Below are 21,250 nucleotides of genomic sequence, written 5' to 3'. Positions count from 1 at the left end.
AACTTTTAGTGAAAGAGTGATTCTGAAATGTAGACATTTTTCAAAAGGAATAGGAAATGCATTATGGTAAAACAATAAATTCTGAGCAAGGCATTCGACAAAAGCGTTTCCGGAGAAAAATGTTTCCAAAGTGTACAATTATGCAGACATTATTTTTATTGAAGAATTAGAACCGACGAGTTTGTAAAAAATCCCCAAAAAACTTTCAGCTTCTATTATTAGTTTTGTGAACGAATAAATGACGCTATTGTCGTTTTGAGTTCAACTCAACTCATTTTTGTTGATTTGGAAAAACTGCAGTTGCAATGTCATCTTTTGCTTGCAATTTTCGATACTTAATTAAGCAGTATTTATGTAAATTGAGTCTAATTAAACTCATCTACCTGTCTAATTTAGGAAACTGAAAGCTTTAGACAAATAACATTGATTACAAATGTAATAAGCAAAAGAGCATCAAGACCGAATAAATTAAACACTGATTGTATATTGGAAGCCACATGAAAAAAATTAATTGAAGCAGGGAATTAGGAGATGACCAGATCAAATCTCAGGTTGAGTCCATGAGCCACAAATCTATCTTTAAGACCCCTGGAGTTTGGGGTGTGCCAACAACCCATAAAGCCTAAACACTCGTAATTACCATAACACAATAGTAGGACAAAAGACATTAGACACATCTGTGTCTTCAAATGAACATCTGCTACCGATGAAAATTAGTAATTACAGTGACGACCGCAAAGTTTCGGACCTAACTTGCAAGGACAGTAATTAAAAAAAAATATTTTTTCAACAAAGATGTGTGTTCCGATACCGGGAATCGAACCCGAGCCTCCTGGGTGAGAGCCAGGTATCCTAGCCACTAGACCATATCGGATGTTAAAGATTATTCAACAAGATTCCAGAGTCCAGAGTTCACTTTTACTTATTAGTATGAAAATTATGCTTATACAGTAATTTAAATAATAAAAAATAGAGCTCCTTCATTGATTTCGTGTAGGTAAATTTCAAATTAATTACACGGCGTGCGAGGCAACACCCTACTTTTTGCTGCAAATATCAATAGTAAGTCTATAATAATGACGAAAGAAAAATTCCATGGAAAAGTGAATAACCGGGTTCTCCCAAACAAACACTGCGAGTTTATTGAAGTTATAAAATACAGTATCTTATCTTAATTAATTATATTGTTACGTGGACACGAGATTTAGCTAAGCTTCGCTTCAGGGCTTCATTATAATTATATAGAACAATAAAGATAGTGCCAAAAATTCCGATACCGGGAATCGAACCCGAGCCTCCTGGGTGAAAGCCAGGTATCCTAGCCACTAGACCATATCGGATGTTACATATCAGCTTTTCTGCATGTTTCATCGACCTTGCTGGAGCTATTTTTAGCCAAATCATTATATTTAAGTTTGGGATTAGAAAAATTACCCCACGACCCAATTTCTAATAAAATTGACGGTAACGCATTCTAGAGCTAACCCCAAATAAAATTCGAAAGAAAATTGGGCTCAAGGAAAATTTCCAGTGCGTTCCTCTTTAGTCCGCTCTGGCCAAGAATGACACAACTCGACCTAGACGCACTGTTCATTATCACTTATCAGCTGTTACGACACGTGACTATAGCGTGCACGTCGTGACGTCATCAGCGCCGCGACGGCCCCAGTCGACGTGTTAGTCTGTAGTGTGGTCGATAGCCACGATGTTGCTCAAACACAACGTTTAGTGTATTTCTGTTTAATCAATTACTGACAGTCGATATCTTAACATCCTCCTACACGGAAATAAATGGGGCAGTTCTTGTTATGGCATTTGAACTCTGACCCCAAAATTGCCCACTCAAGACGAAAGTGTTTGCTTATCGTTCGCCGTATATAAACAACACCAAAGTCGATTTTTGAAAACTGGTGACACTGTTGCTGATTTTACTGAAAAGAAATCGAAAGTTGAAATCATTGCGAGAAGCCATTACCCCTTCATAAGTTATTCACGCGATTTTTGTCATGTGCGCTCATTGCTATAATTTCCAGAATTTAATTGAAATTGTTTATACCACGAGATGACCTTTGAAATTTATTATTATAGACGATAAAGCCAAAGTTATGAAAAACATAATTTATAAATCAAGTACAAAAGTGTTTCGTAGACAAAATCAATGTAGCCAGACATACGCTCATGTACTACGAGTAAAGCATAATGAGCTTGAATTGAAATAGGGAGCGATGATCGCCACCCTCCTATTCCATTCAATATTCCACCCTTGGCGTGCATTATCATCACCCCATGTCGCCGCCACGTGCCAAATTTTTACGTCAGCTCGGACCGCGCCGAATTTCGTTCTCATATCACGAGAATTCATGGGTTTGACGAAAATACGACTTTATACAGGTGTACACTGATTTGAGTTTTATAGAAAGTAAATTAAAATCGTTTGAAGAGAAAACAGTTCGTTGATTTACTCAAGTGAATGTGTAACATGCGAGTCGTTTGTGTTTTTATAAATACGATATCGATTAGGGTCAAAGTGTGGCTCACCTTTTAAATTATTGGAAATTAATTAGTGGGGAAATGAAGTTTGTGATTTCAGTAAATTTTGCAGGTTCAAAAAACAGGGGTTGACCACCTAAGAGGCATAATTGAAAAGAGGTAATGGTGCTATTTTTGTACATTAAAATCGATGAAGAAATCAATCTTTTATGGTGTACTTGACTTGTACCTAGTTGACGAACAAAAAGGGACGAAGACAGAGTTAAATTTTCAATAAATTTGATTTACAAAAAATTTAGTCTAGACCGTTTTATTGAAGCTTGAACTTGTTAATTTAGTATACTTATTTTAGATTTGTTATATTTCCGGCGACAGAAAGCCAAAAGTAGAAGCTTCAACTTTTAAATCGGACCGGAGGCACTATTGTAAAATGTAATTTTTTTTTTAAATGTTCTCATCAAAACTGTTTCAAAGATTTACTGAAAAACATCACTTTAACTTTATTAAACGTTAGATTGGAAGTTTTTAAAAGGAATTAATAAAAGTCGAAATGTTGAGTATGTGAGTTTAATAGAAATAATTTATGGCTACTAAGGCTTGCATTTTCAATTACTAATTAATCTGCTAATTACTTAATTGACACTCTTACCATGACAGTGTTAACATGACTAAAAAGCAAAATTTTCTTAACTAAACCAACACAACAAACTAACAAGACAGGGTGCTAACAAATCATCTACAAATTTGCAACTAGAAGATTTGGTACAATTCTACAAAAATCTAACTACCTGATCCTTTAAAGTATCCAAAGGGTTTATCAAGTCCAGAAGTTTCGTCAAAAAGTTCCCGAGTGCTATCGTCTTGAATTTTCATCCAAATAAAGAAATAAGATAGGTGTCCCCGATACTTTTACTTTTAATTGGCACACACCCCTTTTTCAACAAAGGTGAGTTTTCATTCTCTGAATTCAAAACACGAAGCATTCCCTTAAATAAAACGTTATCTAAGGGTTGAACAACGATTCCTTTCTAAAACTGACCTGTTTTTCCACCCCAATATTTTTAATTATTAACGAAAAGGACGAGCCATTGATTACTGTATTATAGAAGTCGCTGCTATTAAGACGAGCACTAATTTGAAATAAATTGTGACACTAGTTAACATTAGTTACCAAACTCAGAGTACTTACAAAGCTATCACTAACTAATTAAAGCTAAGAGCAATCAAGTGCACTTGAACACATACAGTGGCGGAGTTACTGGAGGGACTAATGGGATTCTTTTCCACCTTCCCCTTCAGTTCCGTTTGAATAAAACACACTTAAAAATAGCAGCGCATGCGCATGGAGTTTCAAGTTTTGGGCCCAAAAATGACGGGTGAGGCTAATTTCCAGGGTGTTAACGTCATAAGATATCGACACGACTGTACAGAAACCGTACAAAAGAAACGCAAGGAAGTTGCTAATCCATCAATCCATGGAAATAAACAACGCGAGTAGAAGGGTTTCTCTAACACCGTGCTAACATGGATTTGGGCTACATTTTAAGGTTAATGCAGATGGAATAAAAGTGATTCCGTACCTATCACATTAAAATCGATTTAATAAAAGTAAACTCTTCTTAGCCGTAACCGCATGCGGTAATCGATAAACCCGACTTTCTTGACAATCATGATACCACGTGATAACCTAACCTTAGTCTCTCAACTTTAAATAGAGCAAATGCACATTCTGACCTCAATCAGGGTGTATAAATATAAAAATCAATGCTAATTGTTGGGGGTTGCCCGTTGTTTCCGAATATGCAGAGCGAAAAAAAGAATAAAATATGGTCCAACACCCTGCGGTAACAGCTGCTGGACTTAGCACTCGTGGACTACAAAGCACTGTCACAATAATTTAAAAAAATCGTGTTGTACAATCGCTGTGATTATATTATCAAACTATCATTACCGAAGTTGGGGCGCTTATCTTATCTCTTATTCTCACCCATTGAATAAAATTAGCTGACTTCTGCAAGTGAAATTGAATGCGCGATTTTAGCACCACTAAATAAAATTCTTAGGAAGGTTCGTGTTTCTGGTGAAATTTGAATGGCGTGAGTATAAGTATATGTAAGACCGATTAAAGGAAAAGTTGAAGGGTCGGAAAATCTTAGTAAGGATAGTGCCGCCGTTACCAAGCACCCTAAACTTCAACAAACACAACTAACTACAACTACCACAGATAAGGTTATAATAATGACTTACCAAGTACCAAAAATCTGTCAGACACGCTAGACCTGTAGACGCCAGTCAGTCTACTCACTATCTGTGCCGTCGCGGCGGGCGTCATGTCGTTCTCCACCCCATGCGCAAGCTTTTCACCCCTTTCCACCCCTCCTCCATCCCCACTTGAAATCGTACCCCAGCCGGCTATTCGCCATTGGACGCGTGTATTTTGTTTTGCGAGAAATTTGGCAACTGCCGGCGATTTTTATTATGCGAATAACTTTTCAGCCGGGCTTTGTGTACCAATTCTCGCCCCTCAAAATCGGCACAATTCCGGTACTTACCCGAGAATAGCGAGCACCAAAAATCACGGCACAAGACGGGTTTAATTAATTTCAAGAGAATCACTGGCGTAATTAGAACTGTTCTTTGTTGAACCGATGGGAAACTGTGGTAGTTTTGCTTTTGGCAGGGGTGGGTTTGTATTTGCCCCCAGCATATGCGTCCATCGATTGGTTTATGGCACATGCGCTTGATTTTAACAGCGGGAATTTAAAATAAAAGGAAACTGTTGCGGAATTAGACGCCTTTTCAGGACATTTTCAGCGATCCATATTTGCACCTGCATTAAACGAGTTTCAATTATGTTTTCAATCAATCAAACTCGAGCTGAAGTTTGCTTGCGACAGGATGGAAATTATGTGCTCACACAGACTCTAGCAAAAAACGTTTATTTCATTCGAATGGATTAATACAGAAATATCTGATGAAAATATTTCAACAAACAAATTCGTACATTCCTGAAATATTCTGGATAAAAAAGGTACGCCCATTTACCTTCTTGTTTTCTTTCAAAGGAGCAATATGTCATCGCTCCAAACGCTTTGTTCTGACAGAGTTCTTTGATATGGCGCTCATGCAATTTCGTGAGGAAATTTTATTTATAAGACAATCTTGTGGCGTTGAATAAGGAGTTACATAGTGCGGGAACCGCTTCAAATTAATTCAGAAACTTCGACCAACTTTTGAAAGTTTTCACGGTACTTGTGCTACGATGCAACTTGGTACATTCAAGGGAATTTTTTCTAATTTATTTTCTGTTACCCCGAAGACAGACGGTTTCTTTCTCAAAACTGGGGCCCATAAATACCAATTTTCCCGAGTCTAGACTTCACATAAATTTATTTATATATGGAAACACTTCAGAGTTCCTTTTATCCTCATTCCAAAACTTGATTAGCTTGTGCATTTCCCTATTAAACTAGTGCAAACTCTTTTCTTTTCCTTCTACAGTAACTCGAACTTCAAGAGTTTTTGTTTTATCTGCATATTATCATCCTTTCAAGAGATTGTTTGCTGTTCATTTTAGACATTATAATAGATAATGCTTCTTATAGTCGCTTCCGGAGCTTTCGTCAACGTTGATGTTCTTCTAAGTATAGTTATTCCTGTAGAGAGCAGAAAATGAAGACAAAGACTGGTGAATAATGCGAAACTTTTCACCAGAAGATTGCGGGTTTTAACACAGTAATGCGTAGGTGGTAATTTTCAGAAAGTAGTGCTTCGTACTTGTATTGCCCGTCCGTTTCAATTGAAAAACCGAATCCAAGAATGAATCTTCTTAAAACGGCATTTATTGTTTCAGAACTTCTATTAAACCGCCGTCTGAAAGTAATTTCAGCGGATTTACTCGCAAACATTGCAAACTTAAATTGGATTTGAGTTTGCAGAAAAAATTGAACTTGTTGACTATATTCTTGCGAAGAGAATTTTGGGAAAGTGTTGCAATCTTGCAAGAAAATACATCATACCAAAAAAAAAATAGAAGTAATTAAATGCGTTTAAGTAAAAGTTATTTTTTGCATGTTGACATACTGCTTAATTCTATTTTAAAAGAGGGAGATCTAAAAAGTCAGAAAAAATCCAACGAATCTCGGGATGGGAAAATTATGAACAATATAATAATAAATGAAAATTAGGTAGAAATTCAAAAACTAGAGGAATTTAAAGACATGATAAATTCAAAGAATTGGAGGATCTAAAGAAGTTAAACAATTCAAAAGGCATGCATCTGAGGCATCCAAGTGACCTAATAGATTTCAAGGCTCTCAACCATCTAATACGGAATCTGAAGAATCTTATTTCAAGTATCTAAGCATTATGAATCTAAAAATTTGATAGGCGTAAAGATCCAGAGAACTAAAAAAATGTAGAGGATCGAAAAGATGCAAAAATGTAACGTACTTAAGGAAAAAATAAATAAAAGAATCCAGAAATGTGAAGAATTCTGTAGAGTAGAGGAATTTGCAGCACCTGAGTATAAAAAATTTGAAGACGTAATCAACAAACCAAGCAACTCAAAGTCTTTTCATCAGAATAGTCAGAATGCAAATAGCGTTATTAAATCAAAAAAAGCAAGTATTTTGCTGCAAAACGAAACCACGTTCGTTCCGCTTATTCTATTGTTCCAACATGACGGATGTGCTTATATGGAAGGTTTTTTATTTTCATAAAAATTCCTGCACGCTTATCGGATTTATTTCTCGTAAAACGGTAATAAAACCGACACATACTGAGCGTAAAAACGTAAAAGACGATCCGAAATTTAAAATTTGGTGGTGTGGGTTTGATGAAAAAATCGTCGAGCCCAAAATAAGAAATTAGCGCTTGCCATTTCCTCGTTCAAGTAAATCCACCTGAGTCCCCGAAGGCCTGTAAGCTCTTAATAAAGCGTGAATGAATAGTGAACCAATTTGCGCTTGAGAATTAAGTATAAGCAAATGAATGTTGTTCTCGTCAAGGGAGTATTTGTGCCACTTTCCGAAGTATATAAAACAGAAGTAGTAAATCTACAAAATAAAAGTCCAACTTTCAGTTCTATAAAAGCTAATAAGAAATTCCAGCGTCTCAAGTGTCCGTCCCGAGACAGGATATTTCCGTACATCTCCATTGTCCGTCTCTTTTTATTTCACGTAATGTTGCATTAGCATAACACGGAACGTGCAGTGCATCCTGCTCGAGCAGGATATTGAATCCTGCTCGGTGCAATCCTGGAAACTGAGGCCATAAACATCAGTCGATCTGGTCGATACATTTCGGGAGCGTAGAGATGGGGCAACGCCATAAAAACTTTATACGAGCAAATAATTTCCATTTTTGCATTTTCACTTAGACGTCCTAGGACAGAATAATCCCAACCCAGCGCCTTAAACTCGGATGTTATTAAATGTTCATGTTCATGGCGTTTCCGTGTAGCTTTTCAATCGAAACGATCGTTTGAAACAAAAGCCTCCCACGGATTCGACAGTCATCAATTGTGTCGGTTAATGATTTACAGAAACCGCCTCTTTGTTACTGAAATGATCGAATTCTCTCCCATCTTTATAACGGGAGATCGCGTGTGGGGAACAGGGATGGGTTGCTTGGCAACGAGAGCCGACTCCGGGTGCCCGGAGCAGCGATCAAGGTTACCGACACAGTCTGAGCTTACACTAAGTCCGGTTTCGTGCCTCCGGTGACCAATAAAAACTACCACGCGTAAATACTGCACATGTAAATACATCCATTTTGAGGTTTTCTAGATTGGGTCGACGGCAAAAAAGCACGGACGGGAAATTGCTGATGAGAAAACTTGTTAAAAAATGATCACATGGGACGAGGGGATTAACATTTTTCTTCTTTGCTAAATTAGTTTGACGGGGAAAAGCCCGCACGTGCGGAATTTCAAATCCACTGACCAGAGTCCAGTTATTTTTTGAAAGAAAGTGTTCAACGTAGATTGAGGTAACTACTTTTTACAAGATTGTGTCGTCGTTTTGATTAATGCTCCAAGTAGCTAATATATTCTGCGGCGGTATTTAGAGGATACTTTGATTCCATCAAACCCTCTTTACCTCATGTTGCGGTTTCTATCAGAATAAATGGAAATTGCAGAGATACCAAGACCAACATGCAAAGGTCATGTGTACAAACACTTCATTAGAATGCGACATCATAACTCGAGATTTAAAGCGAACGCGTTTATACATCCTGAGTAAGCAAAAAGCTTCCATTCGGAATTACGAAATAAAATGCTAACGTTAATTCCCCGACTTTTGTCATGTCCATCATAAAATAATGCGCTCACAGAATGGGAGGGTGTAACCCCTATTGATTTAAAGAGCCGACTCGAGGGTGAAAGTTTGCAATCAGTGGTGGACAGCATCATTGAAACGAGTGTCTGATGGATTCCGACAGGATCTTGAAAAGAAAACTCAATTCGCTCCGCGACATTATGTAAAAATTTTAATTAGGTTGATATTCCGGAGGCTTGAAGCGACGATACTAATTAAAAATAAATGTTCCACCACTGACTTGCCTTGAGGGACCCAGTCCCCTCGTTCTACATAACCCCTTAGAATGCTAATCGCTCTAGTTATAAATGCAGACCATTGTTTACGCCGGGAAATTTTGATGTAAATTAGCTCGGAGAAAAGGACGGCAAAACTAGCATCAAAAGAGAATTAAACAAATTGACAACGAGAAAACTGCTGAAAGTGGGATAAATAAAAACATGTGACCAAATAGCCAAGTTAATTAAAAATTGAATATTCTCATCTATTTATAATAACGACAGGCTTGCTCGGAAATAAATTATAGATTGAAGAAAAGTAAGAGAGATAACGCTCATGATCCTCTGATGAACTCGAAGGAGACGGAGTGCTGAAATAAATTACAGGAAAAAGAGAGGGATAGTAGGAAGGAACAAGATGGATTGCTGCATCCCTAGATGGTTTCCATAGTGACGCTCCAGGATTGTGACGTCAGTGTATGTATCCTGCCGACTGAAGGTGCGATTTGTGTTAAATATACCACTAAAACAATATCAGTGGTAACAATTCCCAACTATCCCCTTTCATCCAGGATCAAATTTTCGGCGTTTCTCCAAGACACCATCGACCAGGACTCTTACTCGATAAAAATCGTTTCATTTCATACCGACCCTCTTACTCTCAAAGACCTGTTTTTAGCAAGACTGAAAATGCTTTGCGGGAATCAACATATTTAATTTAAAACGAATGGAATTTCGAATTTAAAGGGGTTGGATGGGGCGTTGCCAGGGGCCACATGGGGATGCTATCGCTAATTGGCAAACTGGTCCGACAGAAAGCTGTATGCATGAGTAAACAAATTCGTTGATTGAACATGAAGCAAAAAAGATTATTATCGTGATTCATGCTAAAAATTATCCGAATTTACAATCGGTCGGAGAAGGATGCCACGTTTTTCAATTATAAAACTGGCATTTTTTCCGGGTCTGTTTTGCTTTAATACATCGTTTATTAGCTACCTGTAAACTACGTCTAACACAAACTGGAGTATTCATTAAAAGCCGAGATAAGTTCCACTGAGATTTTATGAGACGGAGAGACAGTTGGGTTTCTTGTTGTTTTCTTGGTCGTAATTTTCAGCAAGATAATTAATGGATCCCGCGTCTATTTTGACCGGTTGAGTTCAAATAGAAAACTCATTGAAATTAGGGAAACTAAAAACTAATTAAAACGCTTTGTAAAAATGGTGGATGCGCCAGGATAATACTGGAAATTAACCATTAGGTACTTTTGCGGCTAAAATTTTAAAGCGTGGAAGCTACAAAACAAAACATTATTTTCCTTGGTTTTAATTTTGATTTATTTAATTAATATTTGATAAATATAATTCATATAATACTTCTATTAAATAAAAATATTTTTTTTTATTAAATGGTTATAAATTGACTTCAAGTCAAGACAAACGAGAAAAAATTTAAATGATCTGAAGATTAACTAAAACGTAATAAAAGGGGCCTCACTCTCGGAGGTACAGTCCTGTGCAGTTTTTAGTTAAAAATAAACTCGACAGTGTAAATCTTTTAAAATTTAAATTGTCAGAATATTTAGCAGAATAGAAAATTATATTTCGAGCGTTCTTTTAATAGATTGCCACTAATTTCTAATTTAAAATGTTTCACATATTATTTGAGTTATCTTGCACTGAAGAAAAATTGTACGTATAATCCGGTATGGTCTAGTGGCTAGGATACCTGGCTTTCACCCAGGAGGCTCGGGTTCGATTCCCGGTACCGGAACATTTTTTTTTTAATTTAAAAACATTCAAGTTAATTATTTGAAAATTGGAATAAACACTGATAAAAAACAAATTCAATTTTTGTGATTCTAAATCTCTAAAGACGTCTTGTATTATAAATATTGTTATTTATTAAAAGTAAGATAAGTAAATAATACTCGAGGCAGCCTTTCCCTGCAAAATTAATGAAAATCCATAAATTTCTTTCTTTGACATGTCCACAGTGTAGCATCCCCATCCAGAAAACTCTGAATGCCACAAAGGACCTGAAAGCTGCGTCTATTTATAACTAGCTACTGAAGCAGGAAACAGGCAAATCGATAAATATTTAATTCTAGAATTTAATTATTCAGTAACTGTAACACAAAGTATTCTATTCAGGTATCGATGCTATCCGTATAAAAAGTAAGTTACATTGTGTCCTTATCCTGGAAAGGACAATTACAGAGATCCCAATCTATTGTTGCTTGTATCTATGTACCTGTCCAATTGTTCTTTTTATGTTTATACATTACAAAGCTCATCTACACATGTATGTGCAAATAATACTGAATGAGCACCTGGCACAGCTACTGGTTGATGCTGTGTAGGTTTCCTAGCAACATAAGATCAATATAACAATCAAACGCGCAGCGAAACGACTACACCCTGGTTCTTAAATACTCCCGATTTTGCGACCTAGAATAAATCGTTGCCTGTAATTTTTTCTCACTTTTCTCTTGTTATAAACCACGAGAGGAAATGTAGTGAGCTTTTGTACTTTTGTTTCGTCAAAATACGAACAGAGTGAGTAATTATTGAGCTTTCAGTCAGATAAATGACCAAAACTGCACAGCTTTTCTAGTTTGGATTGACAAAGTAAATACGCTGAAGCTATCTGCCATGATTACTATAAATAAATTAACAGGGCGATGGAGGACGAGAAATCAAGCACAATGCTGTATTATTCAACGAAAACACACAAAGTGAGCTTTTGTGGGCTTTGATTGGGTTTACCACTTATAAATTCTAGCATAGAGAAAACATCCAGGGATTTTTAAGGTTTCTAGGGGAAGCTTTAAATGCCTACACTTTTAAAATATGAAAGCCCAACATTTTATGTTTACATTCTGTTTAAATAATTAAATAAAAATGTACGAACTAATCTAAGAAGTACCGTAAATGTTTTTCTTTGTTTACATGAGCAGCTTATTTTAGGACGACCATTAATTCTGAGTACTTTTGAACAAAACTTGTTAACAAACTAAAATTGAACGGATCGATATTCATCGAAAATGAGATGACAGATAATTAATTCTGTAAGGTCGCAAACTATTCGGAGCTGACGTAGGTTTTCGTGCTGCAAAAGCTGATTGAGGATGAGAAGGACCGTAATATTTTTTATACGGTGTGATCCATTAAATTTTTCTGAACGTATGTATGTCGGCTTCTTGCTCAAAAACGGTCAAATCTCTAAAGTATTTAGTTTTTATACCTCAAAACTGCTGCGGTGGTGTTAGTTAGCTACGACATGAAATTTTTTGCAAGCCAACTGCGGATGAAAATTTAATGGATGGCACGAGGCTTGGTTCATTTTATTTTTACGCAATTTTTCGACATAAATTATTTCATGCGATTGATATTATAAATTTAGCTGGTTTAGCTGTTTTTAAAAATTAAATTTAACTTGATTTATTTATTAAAAATTACATTGCTAAAATTATTATTGGCTGAGAGCATGCAGAGCATCCTGTTTGCAACTAGGACAAACACAAAGTTCTAAAGTAGATCCACAGATGTCGCTGCACTGTTTTATTTTACTGGCCAACTGGGACGAATTTGTACTAAAATGGCGTTCCAATAAATAAATGAAATCAAAGTTATTATTTTTCTGACTTCAATTTAAAGAAATGACAAGCTACATTTTATTACAACATAAACATACAACTCGACGACTTTTATTGCAATTGAAATCAACAGAACCACAGTTGTCAGGATGGCCGAGCGGTCTAAGGCGCCAGACTCAAGGTTCCCTTGCCTGCATTGCAGGTTAAAATGAGCGTTCTGGTCCTCTCTGAGGGCGTGGGTTCGAATCCCACTTCTGACACATCCTTTTTTACTTTTTATTTCATCACAACAAAATGAAATTATAATAATGTCAATACAAAACTCGTTCCAGTGCGACGTCTTTCATTATAAACGATTCCAGAATTTTTATTTTAGTTGGTTGGTAACGACACTGTGGAGTGGCAGCCCTGAAAACATAACGAAAAGCTCCTCCCCTCGTTACTATGGTGACGGCATTCTCTTTTGTTCGCTTTAGCTCCTGTCGGATGAGGGGTTGGAACAAAACAGCTATAAAATCAGTGGCGGCGACTGAACGAAGACGAAAGACGAAAATATCAATTGAAAGAACTCTAAAAGTCTTGTTAAAATTTAGTTAAGAAAGTTGTATTTAATCATGCAAAAATGGTGGATGCGCCAAAATTTAAAATTTTTTGTTCCGATTGTTCCATAATAATTATAAGAAACAGATTTGATTAATAAATTAATCGGGGTTTAAATTAAAATGAGCGACGTTTCTAGATGCCCGTTTGCATAATGGCATGAAAAATATATTCGGTTTGCGAGTTAAAGCATAAAATCATAGATAAATAAAATCCAAACCAAAAAATACAATCAGTTTATCTGCAATTTTTTGGTTTTAGACACACAATTTTGTAATCATCTGCCTCTGTCTTATTATCGTCCAATTGCTTCGTAACGATTAAACAAAACTCAGCTGTAATGCGACGCCACTGCCTTCAACCCTAAGCGTTTTCTCAATGGGGTCGCATCTGTCAATTTTTCGCGTCTAGTTCAACATCTAGTGTTTAGTGGTAGAGTTTACAATGACAATTACATGAAACAAACAACAAAAAATAAAAACAAAGTGACTAAACAATTAATTTGTCGTGTTTAAATGAAATCAAATTTTGTAAAACCAGGACAGTGGAAACGACCGGCAAATGCGTGGATGTAACTTTAATGTAACCAAAAATTTGTTGCAATTTTATCATAAATCAATATTTAAAAAAGTGGGCGAATAAAACGGTCGGAGCTAAATTAAATCAACATTGATTTTTTTATCGTGAAAAAAGTATTATTTAGGGGATTGATAAAATGAAAGTGCGTTGATTGAAATTGGTGGATTGTGAATTCGAAGAAAAAGAAATGAAGTCGTTTGAGTGCGAATCTTCTTCAGAAGGTGACGAACCCACAATTCACCCCATCTCACGGACAATAGCACAGCCACCGCAATGGTTGCGAGGGAGTTCTGCCCCCGCATGGGGGTGGCAAGGCAATGTATGTACTGCTAAAGAAAAATTAATCAAGTAGTTTTTTTATTACAAAATCAGAATTAATATCGTCCTGTAATGGCCTCTTTTATTAACTTAGAGCTCATATTTGATATATTAGAAGCAAGAAAGCTGTCAAGTCCTATTTTATCCTCGCCACCTAAACCGTAAACCAATTAACTGTTGTAATAACTCTCACATGTTTAAACACTTAATTGAATTCAGTGCGGCTCGTCAACAACTGGTGGTCCAAGTTCATCGTCTGGCGCCTTAGATCAAACGAACTTTGCTCCCTTTACCTCAAGCTCGACTGAAGAGGGTCAAATTCCCGGTAGACGAACCCCTTTGGGTGCAGTGGGATTAGGTGGTTTCTACTTCCAAGGCTGTCAACCCAACATCGCCAGCCATGGGCCTCCGTCCGACGAAAATAATCCAGATCCGACCGACAACAGCCAAACCAACAGGTAATAAGAAGAAATTTCGTCTTGAGATAGTAAATAAGTAATAAATTATTCAAAACTCCTTTCAGACCGCAGCATTCCCGCGCTTCGCAGAATTCCCAAAATGCCAATCCTTCCAAAGGAAAGAACAGACAAGGAAAATCCGTCCGACTTAACATCAATGCAAGAGAAAGGAGAAGGATGCACGATTTGAACGATGCATTGGATGAACTAAGAGCTGTGATTCCTTATGCTCATTCGCCATCGGTCAGAAAGTTATCTAAAATTGCTACTTTGCTCTTAGCCAAAAACTATATACTTATGCAAGCGAATGCACTTGAAGAGATGAAGAGATTAATTGCATACTTGCAAGGGACTGGTGGAGGAGCCGCTATTGTTGCTCCACCAGGCTTTGATCTACAAGGATTTCCTGCAGCTGCAAAGTTTCTTCAGCAACAACAAGCTCTTCAAGCTGAAAATGCTAGAAATAGTGAAGGGAATAATAATGGGAGCTCAGGTTCAACAATGTGAAAGGTTGCTCAAAAATGCTTTTATTTTAGGTTAAAATGTATTTAGATTTCTGGAGTGAAGATATGTAGTTGCGTATAACTCGTTTTATGCTGAAAATGGTTGTGACTGAAACTCAAATTTATTTAGTAATTATTCAAGACTAGTACAAATGTTGATGTAACAATTATTTCACAATTTTTTTGTGAATAAATGATATAATTGAGATTTTTAGGATGTATTTTGTCGACTCTATACGATCTCGATTCATTGATTGCCGTTGTAGGAACCAGGTCAAATTACAAAGTATGAAGTGCTAGAAATAGCCAAAGATTATCTACAATATTCACAAAAAAATTTAATCGAAACACATTCATTTTTAAATTAAATTTGCCTCGCATTGTTGTGGCAACAATAAGAAATGTGTCATGCATTCATTGCGAACAGTCTTTTTTATTATCTGTTTTATATTAACTTACTTGCATTTATTAGCTTTTGTACTTTCTAAAGACGTCGTGACTCATTTTTGTCGAGTTCAAAATTCTAATTTGTGCTAGTCTTCCTGTAAACTCGAAGATGTGGTTCATCTAAGAAAAACTGTTTTTCTATAAAGTTTTACTGTATTGTTGTTACTACCATTCTGATTCAAGTAAGATTTTAGAGATAGATTCTAGTCAGAATAGTTTTATATGTAGTAAAGTGATAATTGCTAGTCTGATGAGTAATAAAACGAAAGCAATATTAAAGTAATCAAAAATTCAGCAATAACATCCATAGGTATACTAAGGATTTTAACAATCAACTTATTCTAGCATTTAACTGCTAAATGTCCAATCTTGTAACAATCTAGTCAATTGTAAGACATAGTAATGTGTGATGTATATTTTAGTTAGTTACATTTGTAAAAGATAGGGAAATAAAGTCAGTGTCTATTTAATTATCGCGTTTTTAGAGACATGGAGAGCAAGAATGCAAGAATTTATTTTGCATGTTGTGCAAGAGGTATTAACATTTAGAAAGCGTGCTGACTGATAAAGTCAATAAAGAGTGGAAAACATGAGAAATTTACGAATTTTTTATTATTTGTACAAATAAAATCTTTAGATTTACGTTTCTCAAACTATTTAAAAGTTCTTACAATCTTACATTTTGTGAATATGTCAAATTTTTTTTTATTTACATTGTGTTAATGATTTGGGCTTGAAACGTTTTGTAATTAGCTCAAATTGCCTTTAGATTATAAAATTTTTAAATTTTCAAAATAAAGTTCTAGAATCTTCAAAACGTTTCAGTCCCCCGAATTTTTCAAATTGATTTTTTAGACGCTTTAAATTTTCGGTCACGATTTTACAGATTCCTACTGCTAGATAGATAGTATTGATTAGTGCATTCACTTGAACTCTCTCATGGTTTTATTTACGAATTTTCCATTTCGAATGATAAAGGTAAAATTGAAAACGGCACAAATATATATAAGTCGACGTAAGATAGTCGAAGTCGTAATAAGAAAATTGTAACAACCTCTCGGGCCAATACGACCCATATTAGTGTGACAACACCATAAAAAGGGTTGAAATAATTTCGGATAAGTTAGATTCGATTATCAGCATCAAAAGTGCGAGAAAAACTAAAGGAAAAATCACAGCTTCGTATTTTCCATAGTTTTAGAAATTTTAGTGATTGGCGACTATTCAAAATGTCAATCGCTTCTAATTCACTCATTTGTTGACGTATGAAAAAAATACCATAGTTTTAGATCCTCTGTGAAATTATGCGTGAAATGGGTACTAATAACTTAAGTTCATTTTGCGCTACAAATAAACTATAAATGGACTGAAATAGATTTTTAGGAAATGTTTTATGGGACTTAAAAAAAAAATGGAGGTAAAAAAGACGTTAAATACATTTGAGTTATACACTAATCGAAAAAAGCAGCACGAGATCGATTACCTGCCCAAATCTCAGATCGGTAGTTCAAGTAGTTTACGAAGGGCGATTTAAAAAAAAAACAAAAAAAGAACAATTTTTTTATCGGTTAAATCGCCGAAATTTCTCAAGCTAAAATTTTGATCGCTTCATATTTAGTTATTTGTTGACGTACGGAAAAAATTAGGACAGTTTTGAATTCTGCATGAAATTTTGGTAAAATGAAGACCAATAACTTGGTCAAATTTTTTTCTTTAACCTTAGTATTAAAACGATTTTCAGAATATTGTTATGAGCATTATACGAAGAAAATATTCTATTTCAAGTGTCTTCAAAGAGGACCAAAAACTCCCCAAAACAAAATCTCTCTTTTAAACCTTTTCGGGTGGCTGTCCATTACTGAACAAGTTGTCCAATTTATCCTGTTACCATAAAAACTTGACGCTTTTCTTTGTACTTCTGCGACCTATTTTAGTGAGGACTAAAAAACTCATCAAACTTCTTTCCAAGAGCACCAAATCATTTCTCTTCGAAGCCTATAATAAAAATCACTCCTCAACTGAAATCCACAATCAAATATACAAAAAGCCCACCTCCACCTTTAAGTAGCCGATCATCCATCATCAATCGTCAGTTGTAATTCAACCAGCAAAAGTGCTTTTTTAGTTCTTTGAGCGAAGACTGTTGAATATTTAAATCGATTTGGACGAAAGCCTTGTGGGAAATTGTTTCGACAAAAAATGTCGATTTATAAAACCGTCTGGTTTTCAGGAAATTAATGTGTCTGTAAGAGAGTGAGTTGTGTCATCAATTCGTCGTTTTTAAACCCAATTACTACCAAAATTCTTGGGTTGGGACGGGAGTTATTTTACCTAACGCCCTATCCCTGTCAACAGGGTCCTCGAAAAAATTCGCATACATCCTAGCTACTATTTTAATGCGATTTAAATTGTCGCAGGTCATGACTTTATAGCCCATATAAACGAAGTCGGATTTATAGCGCGATTTTACTGTCATTTTACTACGACATAACAGTATAGTCAAACCGATAATTAATTTCCACCGTGATACAGTCTCACCCGTTGGGAAATCATGAATAAAAAATTCCGTTTCAAATTATTGGAAATTCTTCATGTCACGTTGCAAAAAATACTCATGCAATTTGATTGAATGAACAGTAAACACCAAATAAAAACGGCTCTGAAATGTTAATAAATAATATACGCGAATGTCACTCGAAATATGAAGGGTGAGTTATGGCGAGATTTTTTGATACAGGAAGTGATTTAAATTCAAGTAGGAAAGAGTGAATTATGGATTTTGTATTGTAATTAATTATAATTTAGATAGAGAAGACTTGGACAATTAATTGCGGCTTATTACATGGAGAGGTAATAATTACAAGGCAAGTGATTGATTCTCTATTAAATCAACATCTTTTAAGAGATAATCTATTATTGCTATGTGGCTCTTTCAAATGGAATTTAACAGTTTTGCCCAAGCTCAGCTAGGCAGTCAATTAATTCGATGAGAAAATAGAGAATATTAGAGAATATAAGTAAAATCTGGAAATACAAAAAATAGATCTACAATCTGCAAAGCATTTCCAGCCTTTCAATAATCTTGGAAATGTAAAATCTTGAGTCAAAAAATTAGACTTTAAGATCCAATGCAAAAAAGACTCGTCTCATGAATAAAAAAATTCTAAATAAATTAAGAAAATCTTGCGTGTTCCCTGAAAAACGGAACCGTTTATTTCACTGATGAAAACACAGCCAAATGAGATTTGGTGCACTTTATGAGTTTCAACATGATTTTTAGCCGCCATAAAAACGTTACGATTTCATGAATCCTATCAAAAAGCGGTGGAGGCTAAAAGTAGTACAATATAAAACTGTATGAAAAGCTATAAGGATGATTAGTTGCTTAGAGAAAATATTTAAAACAAAAATAAATCAATTTTCAGATGTAGCGAATGCTTACCTTAGAAGTGTACAATTCGCTCAATGAATAACAGTCAAGTAATCTTCGTGGGTTTTGTGAGATTTCAATGAAGTTTCTCAGTCTGGTAGAATAAAAAAGGTAAAAATGAAATCTATTGTGTTTAAAAAAAAACCTACTCGACCCATTTATAGTAAAACAGTTTTCAGCGTTCTCGGGAAAAATTGCTCAACTTTATCTAAAAGAAAACAACGTAATCATAGCCTGTAGCTAAAAATACTTTCAGTGACTAGTCATTGCCTTTAATTTAATTCTGTTTGCGATTATTAGAGGTAAGATAGTAATTAATAAAAATATCAACACCTTTACTTATTATTTATATTGAATACGTACAAGAATAAAAATGGAAACTCCCCGAAGATTTAGATTGTGTCTGTAAGTTTTCATTCCATCGCCCGAAAGCTTCCACCCACAAAACTAAAAGAATTCTGGCAATATTTGTCCAAAACTATGAACATCGACAACAAGACTCAACTTGACAGCTTCATAAACACATCGACCAGTTTGCGCAGACTGAAAAAAGAAAAGACATATCGCGCGTCGGCAGATTCCTTTGTGTTGAGGAGAAAATTATCCTTGGTTCGAGGGGTTTCAGGACGAAGTCCTGGCGAAGTGTAGCGACTAGAAAGCAGGTGTCCAGTGCTTATGCGCGAACCTCTGCAGGATCGGTAATCGCTATCAGATATGTACCATGTCGCCGATGGCTTTACTTCAGTCGTCTTGCCGCCTCCGACGTCGACAGCCGCCCCCGATCAGCACCACTGCTCCAACGTGACAGCCGGCACATCACACAGGTTGGTAATATTTTTTCTCGATCTCGCGTTAGATAAAAGGTCTGTTTTTATCACTCAGTTTAGGACCAAAAGGCGTCTAAAAATAATAATCTTCCTCATATTTAGCGTCCGTTTATTTTTACAAAACTTTCTATTAATACTTGAAAATTACCCATGTTGAGTTCGTAGAAGCCCGAATTTATTGTTACACACTTTCTTAAAATACTCGTTGCACACGAAAAAGTCGACTTCGGAGCTCATAAATTCGAGTCCAGGTACGTCAAGCTCAAATTGTCGAACAAATTAATTCTTGGCGTGACGTCTTCACGCTCCGCCGATTTGTTTGACGAAAGTTCGATCAAATGCACTTGTGGTGAAATCTCAAGGTGGTAAAGAGGGTAAAATATGCAGGAGGATCTTTGTAGAAAAAGCTCTATTTATTCGACAGAAAACAAGCTTTTGCAAGTTTTATAGATTGACTCGATTTGTTTCTTCTAGCGGTGTGATCATGTGCATTTAGAAATGTCTTTTTAAGAATGACAGAGTATTTGTAGAGGCTGGTGTGGCAAAAAAGATACAGAAGGCATCCTATTGCCGGCACCGCTGACTATTAATTTCTTCAGCTCCCACCTTTGACCTGTGACCCTTTCGCGCCAGTGTTTCCTTGGCTGAATCAATTTATTGCGGGTGTTGATTCCTGCTTACTGTAAAAAATTCTTCATAATGTGGACATCCGTTTTTATGACTACTACTCTACAATATTAAACCATAAAAAAGACAGACATTTTACGTTTGACCTAGTCACCGTTTGTTCATAATTAATCATTTTTTTCTATACGAGAAGTGCTCATGATCCTGGGTGATTACTTGGCCTTTGATTTCTTACCTTGATGTAAAATTTTACTTGTCTATATTTATAAAAGTAATTCTAACGTGTCACGCACAATACCATTTTTGAAATCGACCCATTTAAGTAATTACCTCGCTGAAATAAATTTGATTTATATTTTATATGGTAAGAATGTCGTGTAGGTTTTGATTAAAACTTTCAAAGTTGAATCCAGCATTAATCAGATTTAATTGCTCCTATTAATATAGAGAGTTGGAAAGCAAATTTGTAAGCTTCACTGGTTAAGGTGTTTCTAGACGATGAAGCAAGTAATTGTCGATTTGTTGTGCTTAATTTCATCGGCGTTAAAAATTACGATGATCATTTTAAAGTTGTACGAACATTCCAAAAGTTGGAAGCAGTTTAATTTCCCAAAAACTGATACAATCTCACCAGACTGTGTCTATTCATATTTTAGATTAAAATTAAACCGCAAATTTCATGTCTTATCCAGTTTATGAGATATTTATAATAAGGATTTTGTGTTAGAGAGAATGAGGGTAAAAAAAGTTTAAATAACAAATTAAATCATCAATTAAAATTAAATTGGAGTATTATTTGTTTTGTTATTGCACTAATTAAATTACTTTTCAA

General features: G+C 35.6%; 1 protein-coding gene and 4 non-coding genes across 5 annotated transcripts; 3 read left to right on the top strand and 2 right to left on the bottom strand.

The window, feature by feature from the left end:
- Positions 1-802: 802 nt before the first annotated feature.
- On the bottom strand, positions 803-874 carry TRNAE-CUC (transfer RNA glutamic acid (anticodon CUC)). Its single transcript has one exon. It is a non-coding gene; the product is annotated as a tRNA-Glu (tRNA).
- Positions 875-1,268: 394 nt separating this feature from the next.
- TRNAE-UUC (transfer RNA glutamic acid (anticodon UUC)) lies at positions 1,269-1,340 on the bottom strand. The gene has a single exon. It is a non-coding gene; the product is annotated as a tRNA-Glu (tRNA).
- A 9,392-nt stretch (positions 1,341-10,732) lies between these two features.
- TRNAE-UUC (transfer RNA glutamic acid (anticodon UUC)) lies at positions 10,733-10,804 on the top strand. The gene has a single exon. It is a non-coding gene; the product is annotated as a tRNA-Glu (tRNA).
- A 1,968-nt stretch (positions 10,805-12,772) lies between these two features.
- Positions 12,773-12,889, top strand: TRNAL-CAA (transfer RNA leucine (anticodon CAA)). The gene is made up of 2 exons: positions 12,773-12,810; positions 12,845-12,889. It is a non-coding gene; the product is annotated as a tRNA-Leu (tRNA).
- A 699-nt stretch (positions 12,890-13,588) lies between these two features.
- Positions 13,589-16,004, top strand: Oli (basic helix-loop-helix family member olig). Its single transcript, XM_088035836.1, has 3 exons — positions 13,589-14,127; positions 14,346-14,584; positions 14,650-16,004. The coding sequence occupies exons 1-3, from the start codon at positions 13,996-13,998 to the stop codon at positions 15,089-15,091; spliced, it is 813 nt and encodes a 270-aa protein (XP_087891962.1). The 5' UTR covers positions 13,589-13,995; the 3' UTR covers positions 15,092-16,004.
- Positions 16,005-21,250: the final 5,246 nt, after the last annotated feature.

Source organism: Gnatocerus cornutus, chromosome 5 (assembly GCF_029298725.1).
Source record: "Gnatocerus cornutus isolate USDA-ARS CGAHR chromosome 5, icGnaCorn1.1, whole genome shotgun sequence".
NCBI lineage: Eukaryota > Metazoa > Arthropoda > Insecta > Coleoptera > Tenebrionidae > Gnatocerus > Gnatocerus cornutus.
Note: the sequence above shows the minus strand (reverse complement) of the source record. Positions and strands in the feature narration are given on the sequence as shown.

Coding starts and splice junctions, on each gene's coding strand:
- Oli (XM_088035836.1), top strand. CDS start 13,996: ATGAAGTCGTTTGAGTGCGAATCTTCTTCAGAAGGTGACGAACCCACA. Junction 14,128..14,345: donor CATGGGGGTGGCAAGGCAAT/GTATGTACTGCT, acceptor AATTGAATTCAG/TGCGGCTCGTCAACAACTGG. Junction 14,585..14,649: donor GACAACAGCCAAACCAACAG/GTAATAAGAAGA, acceptor AACTCCTTTCAG/ACCGCAGCATTCCCGCGCTT.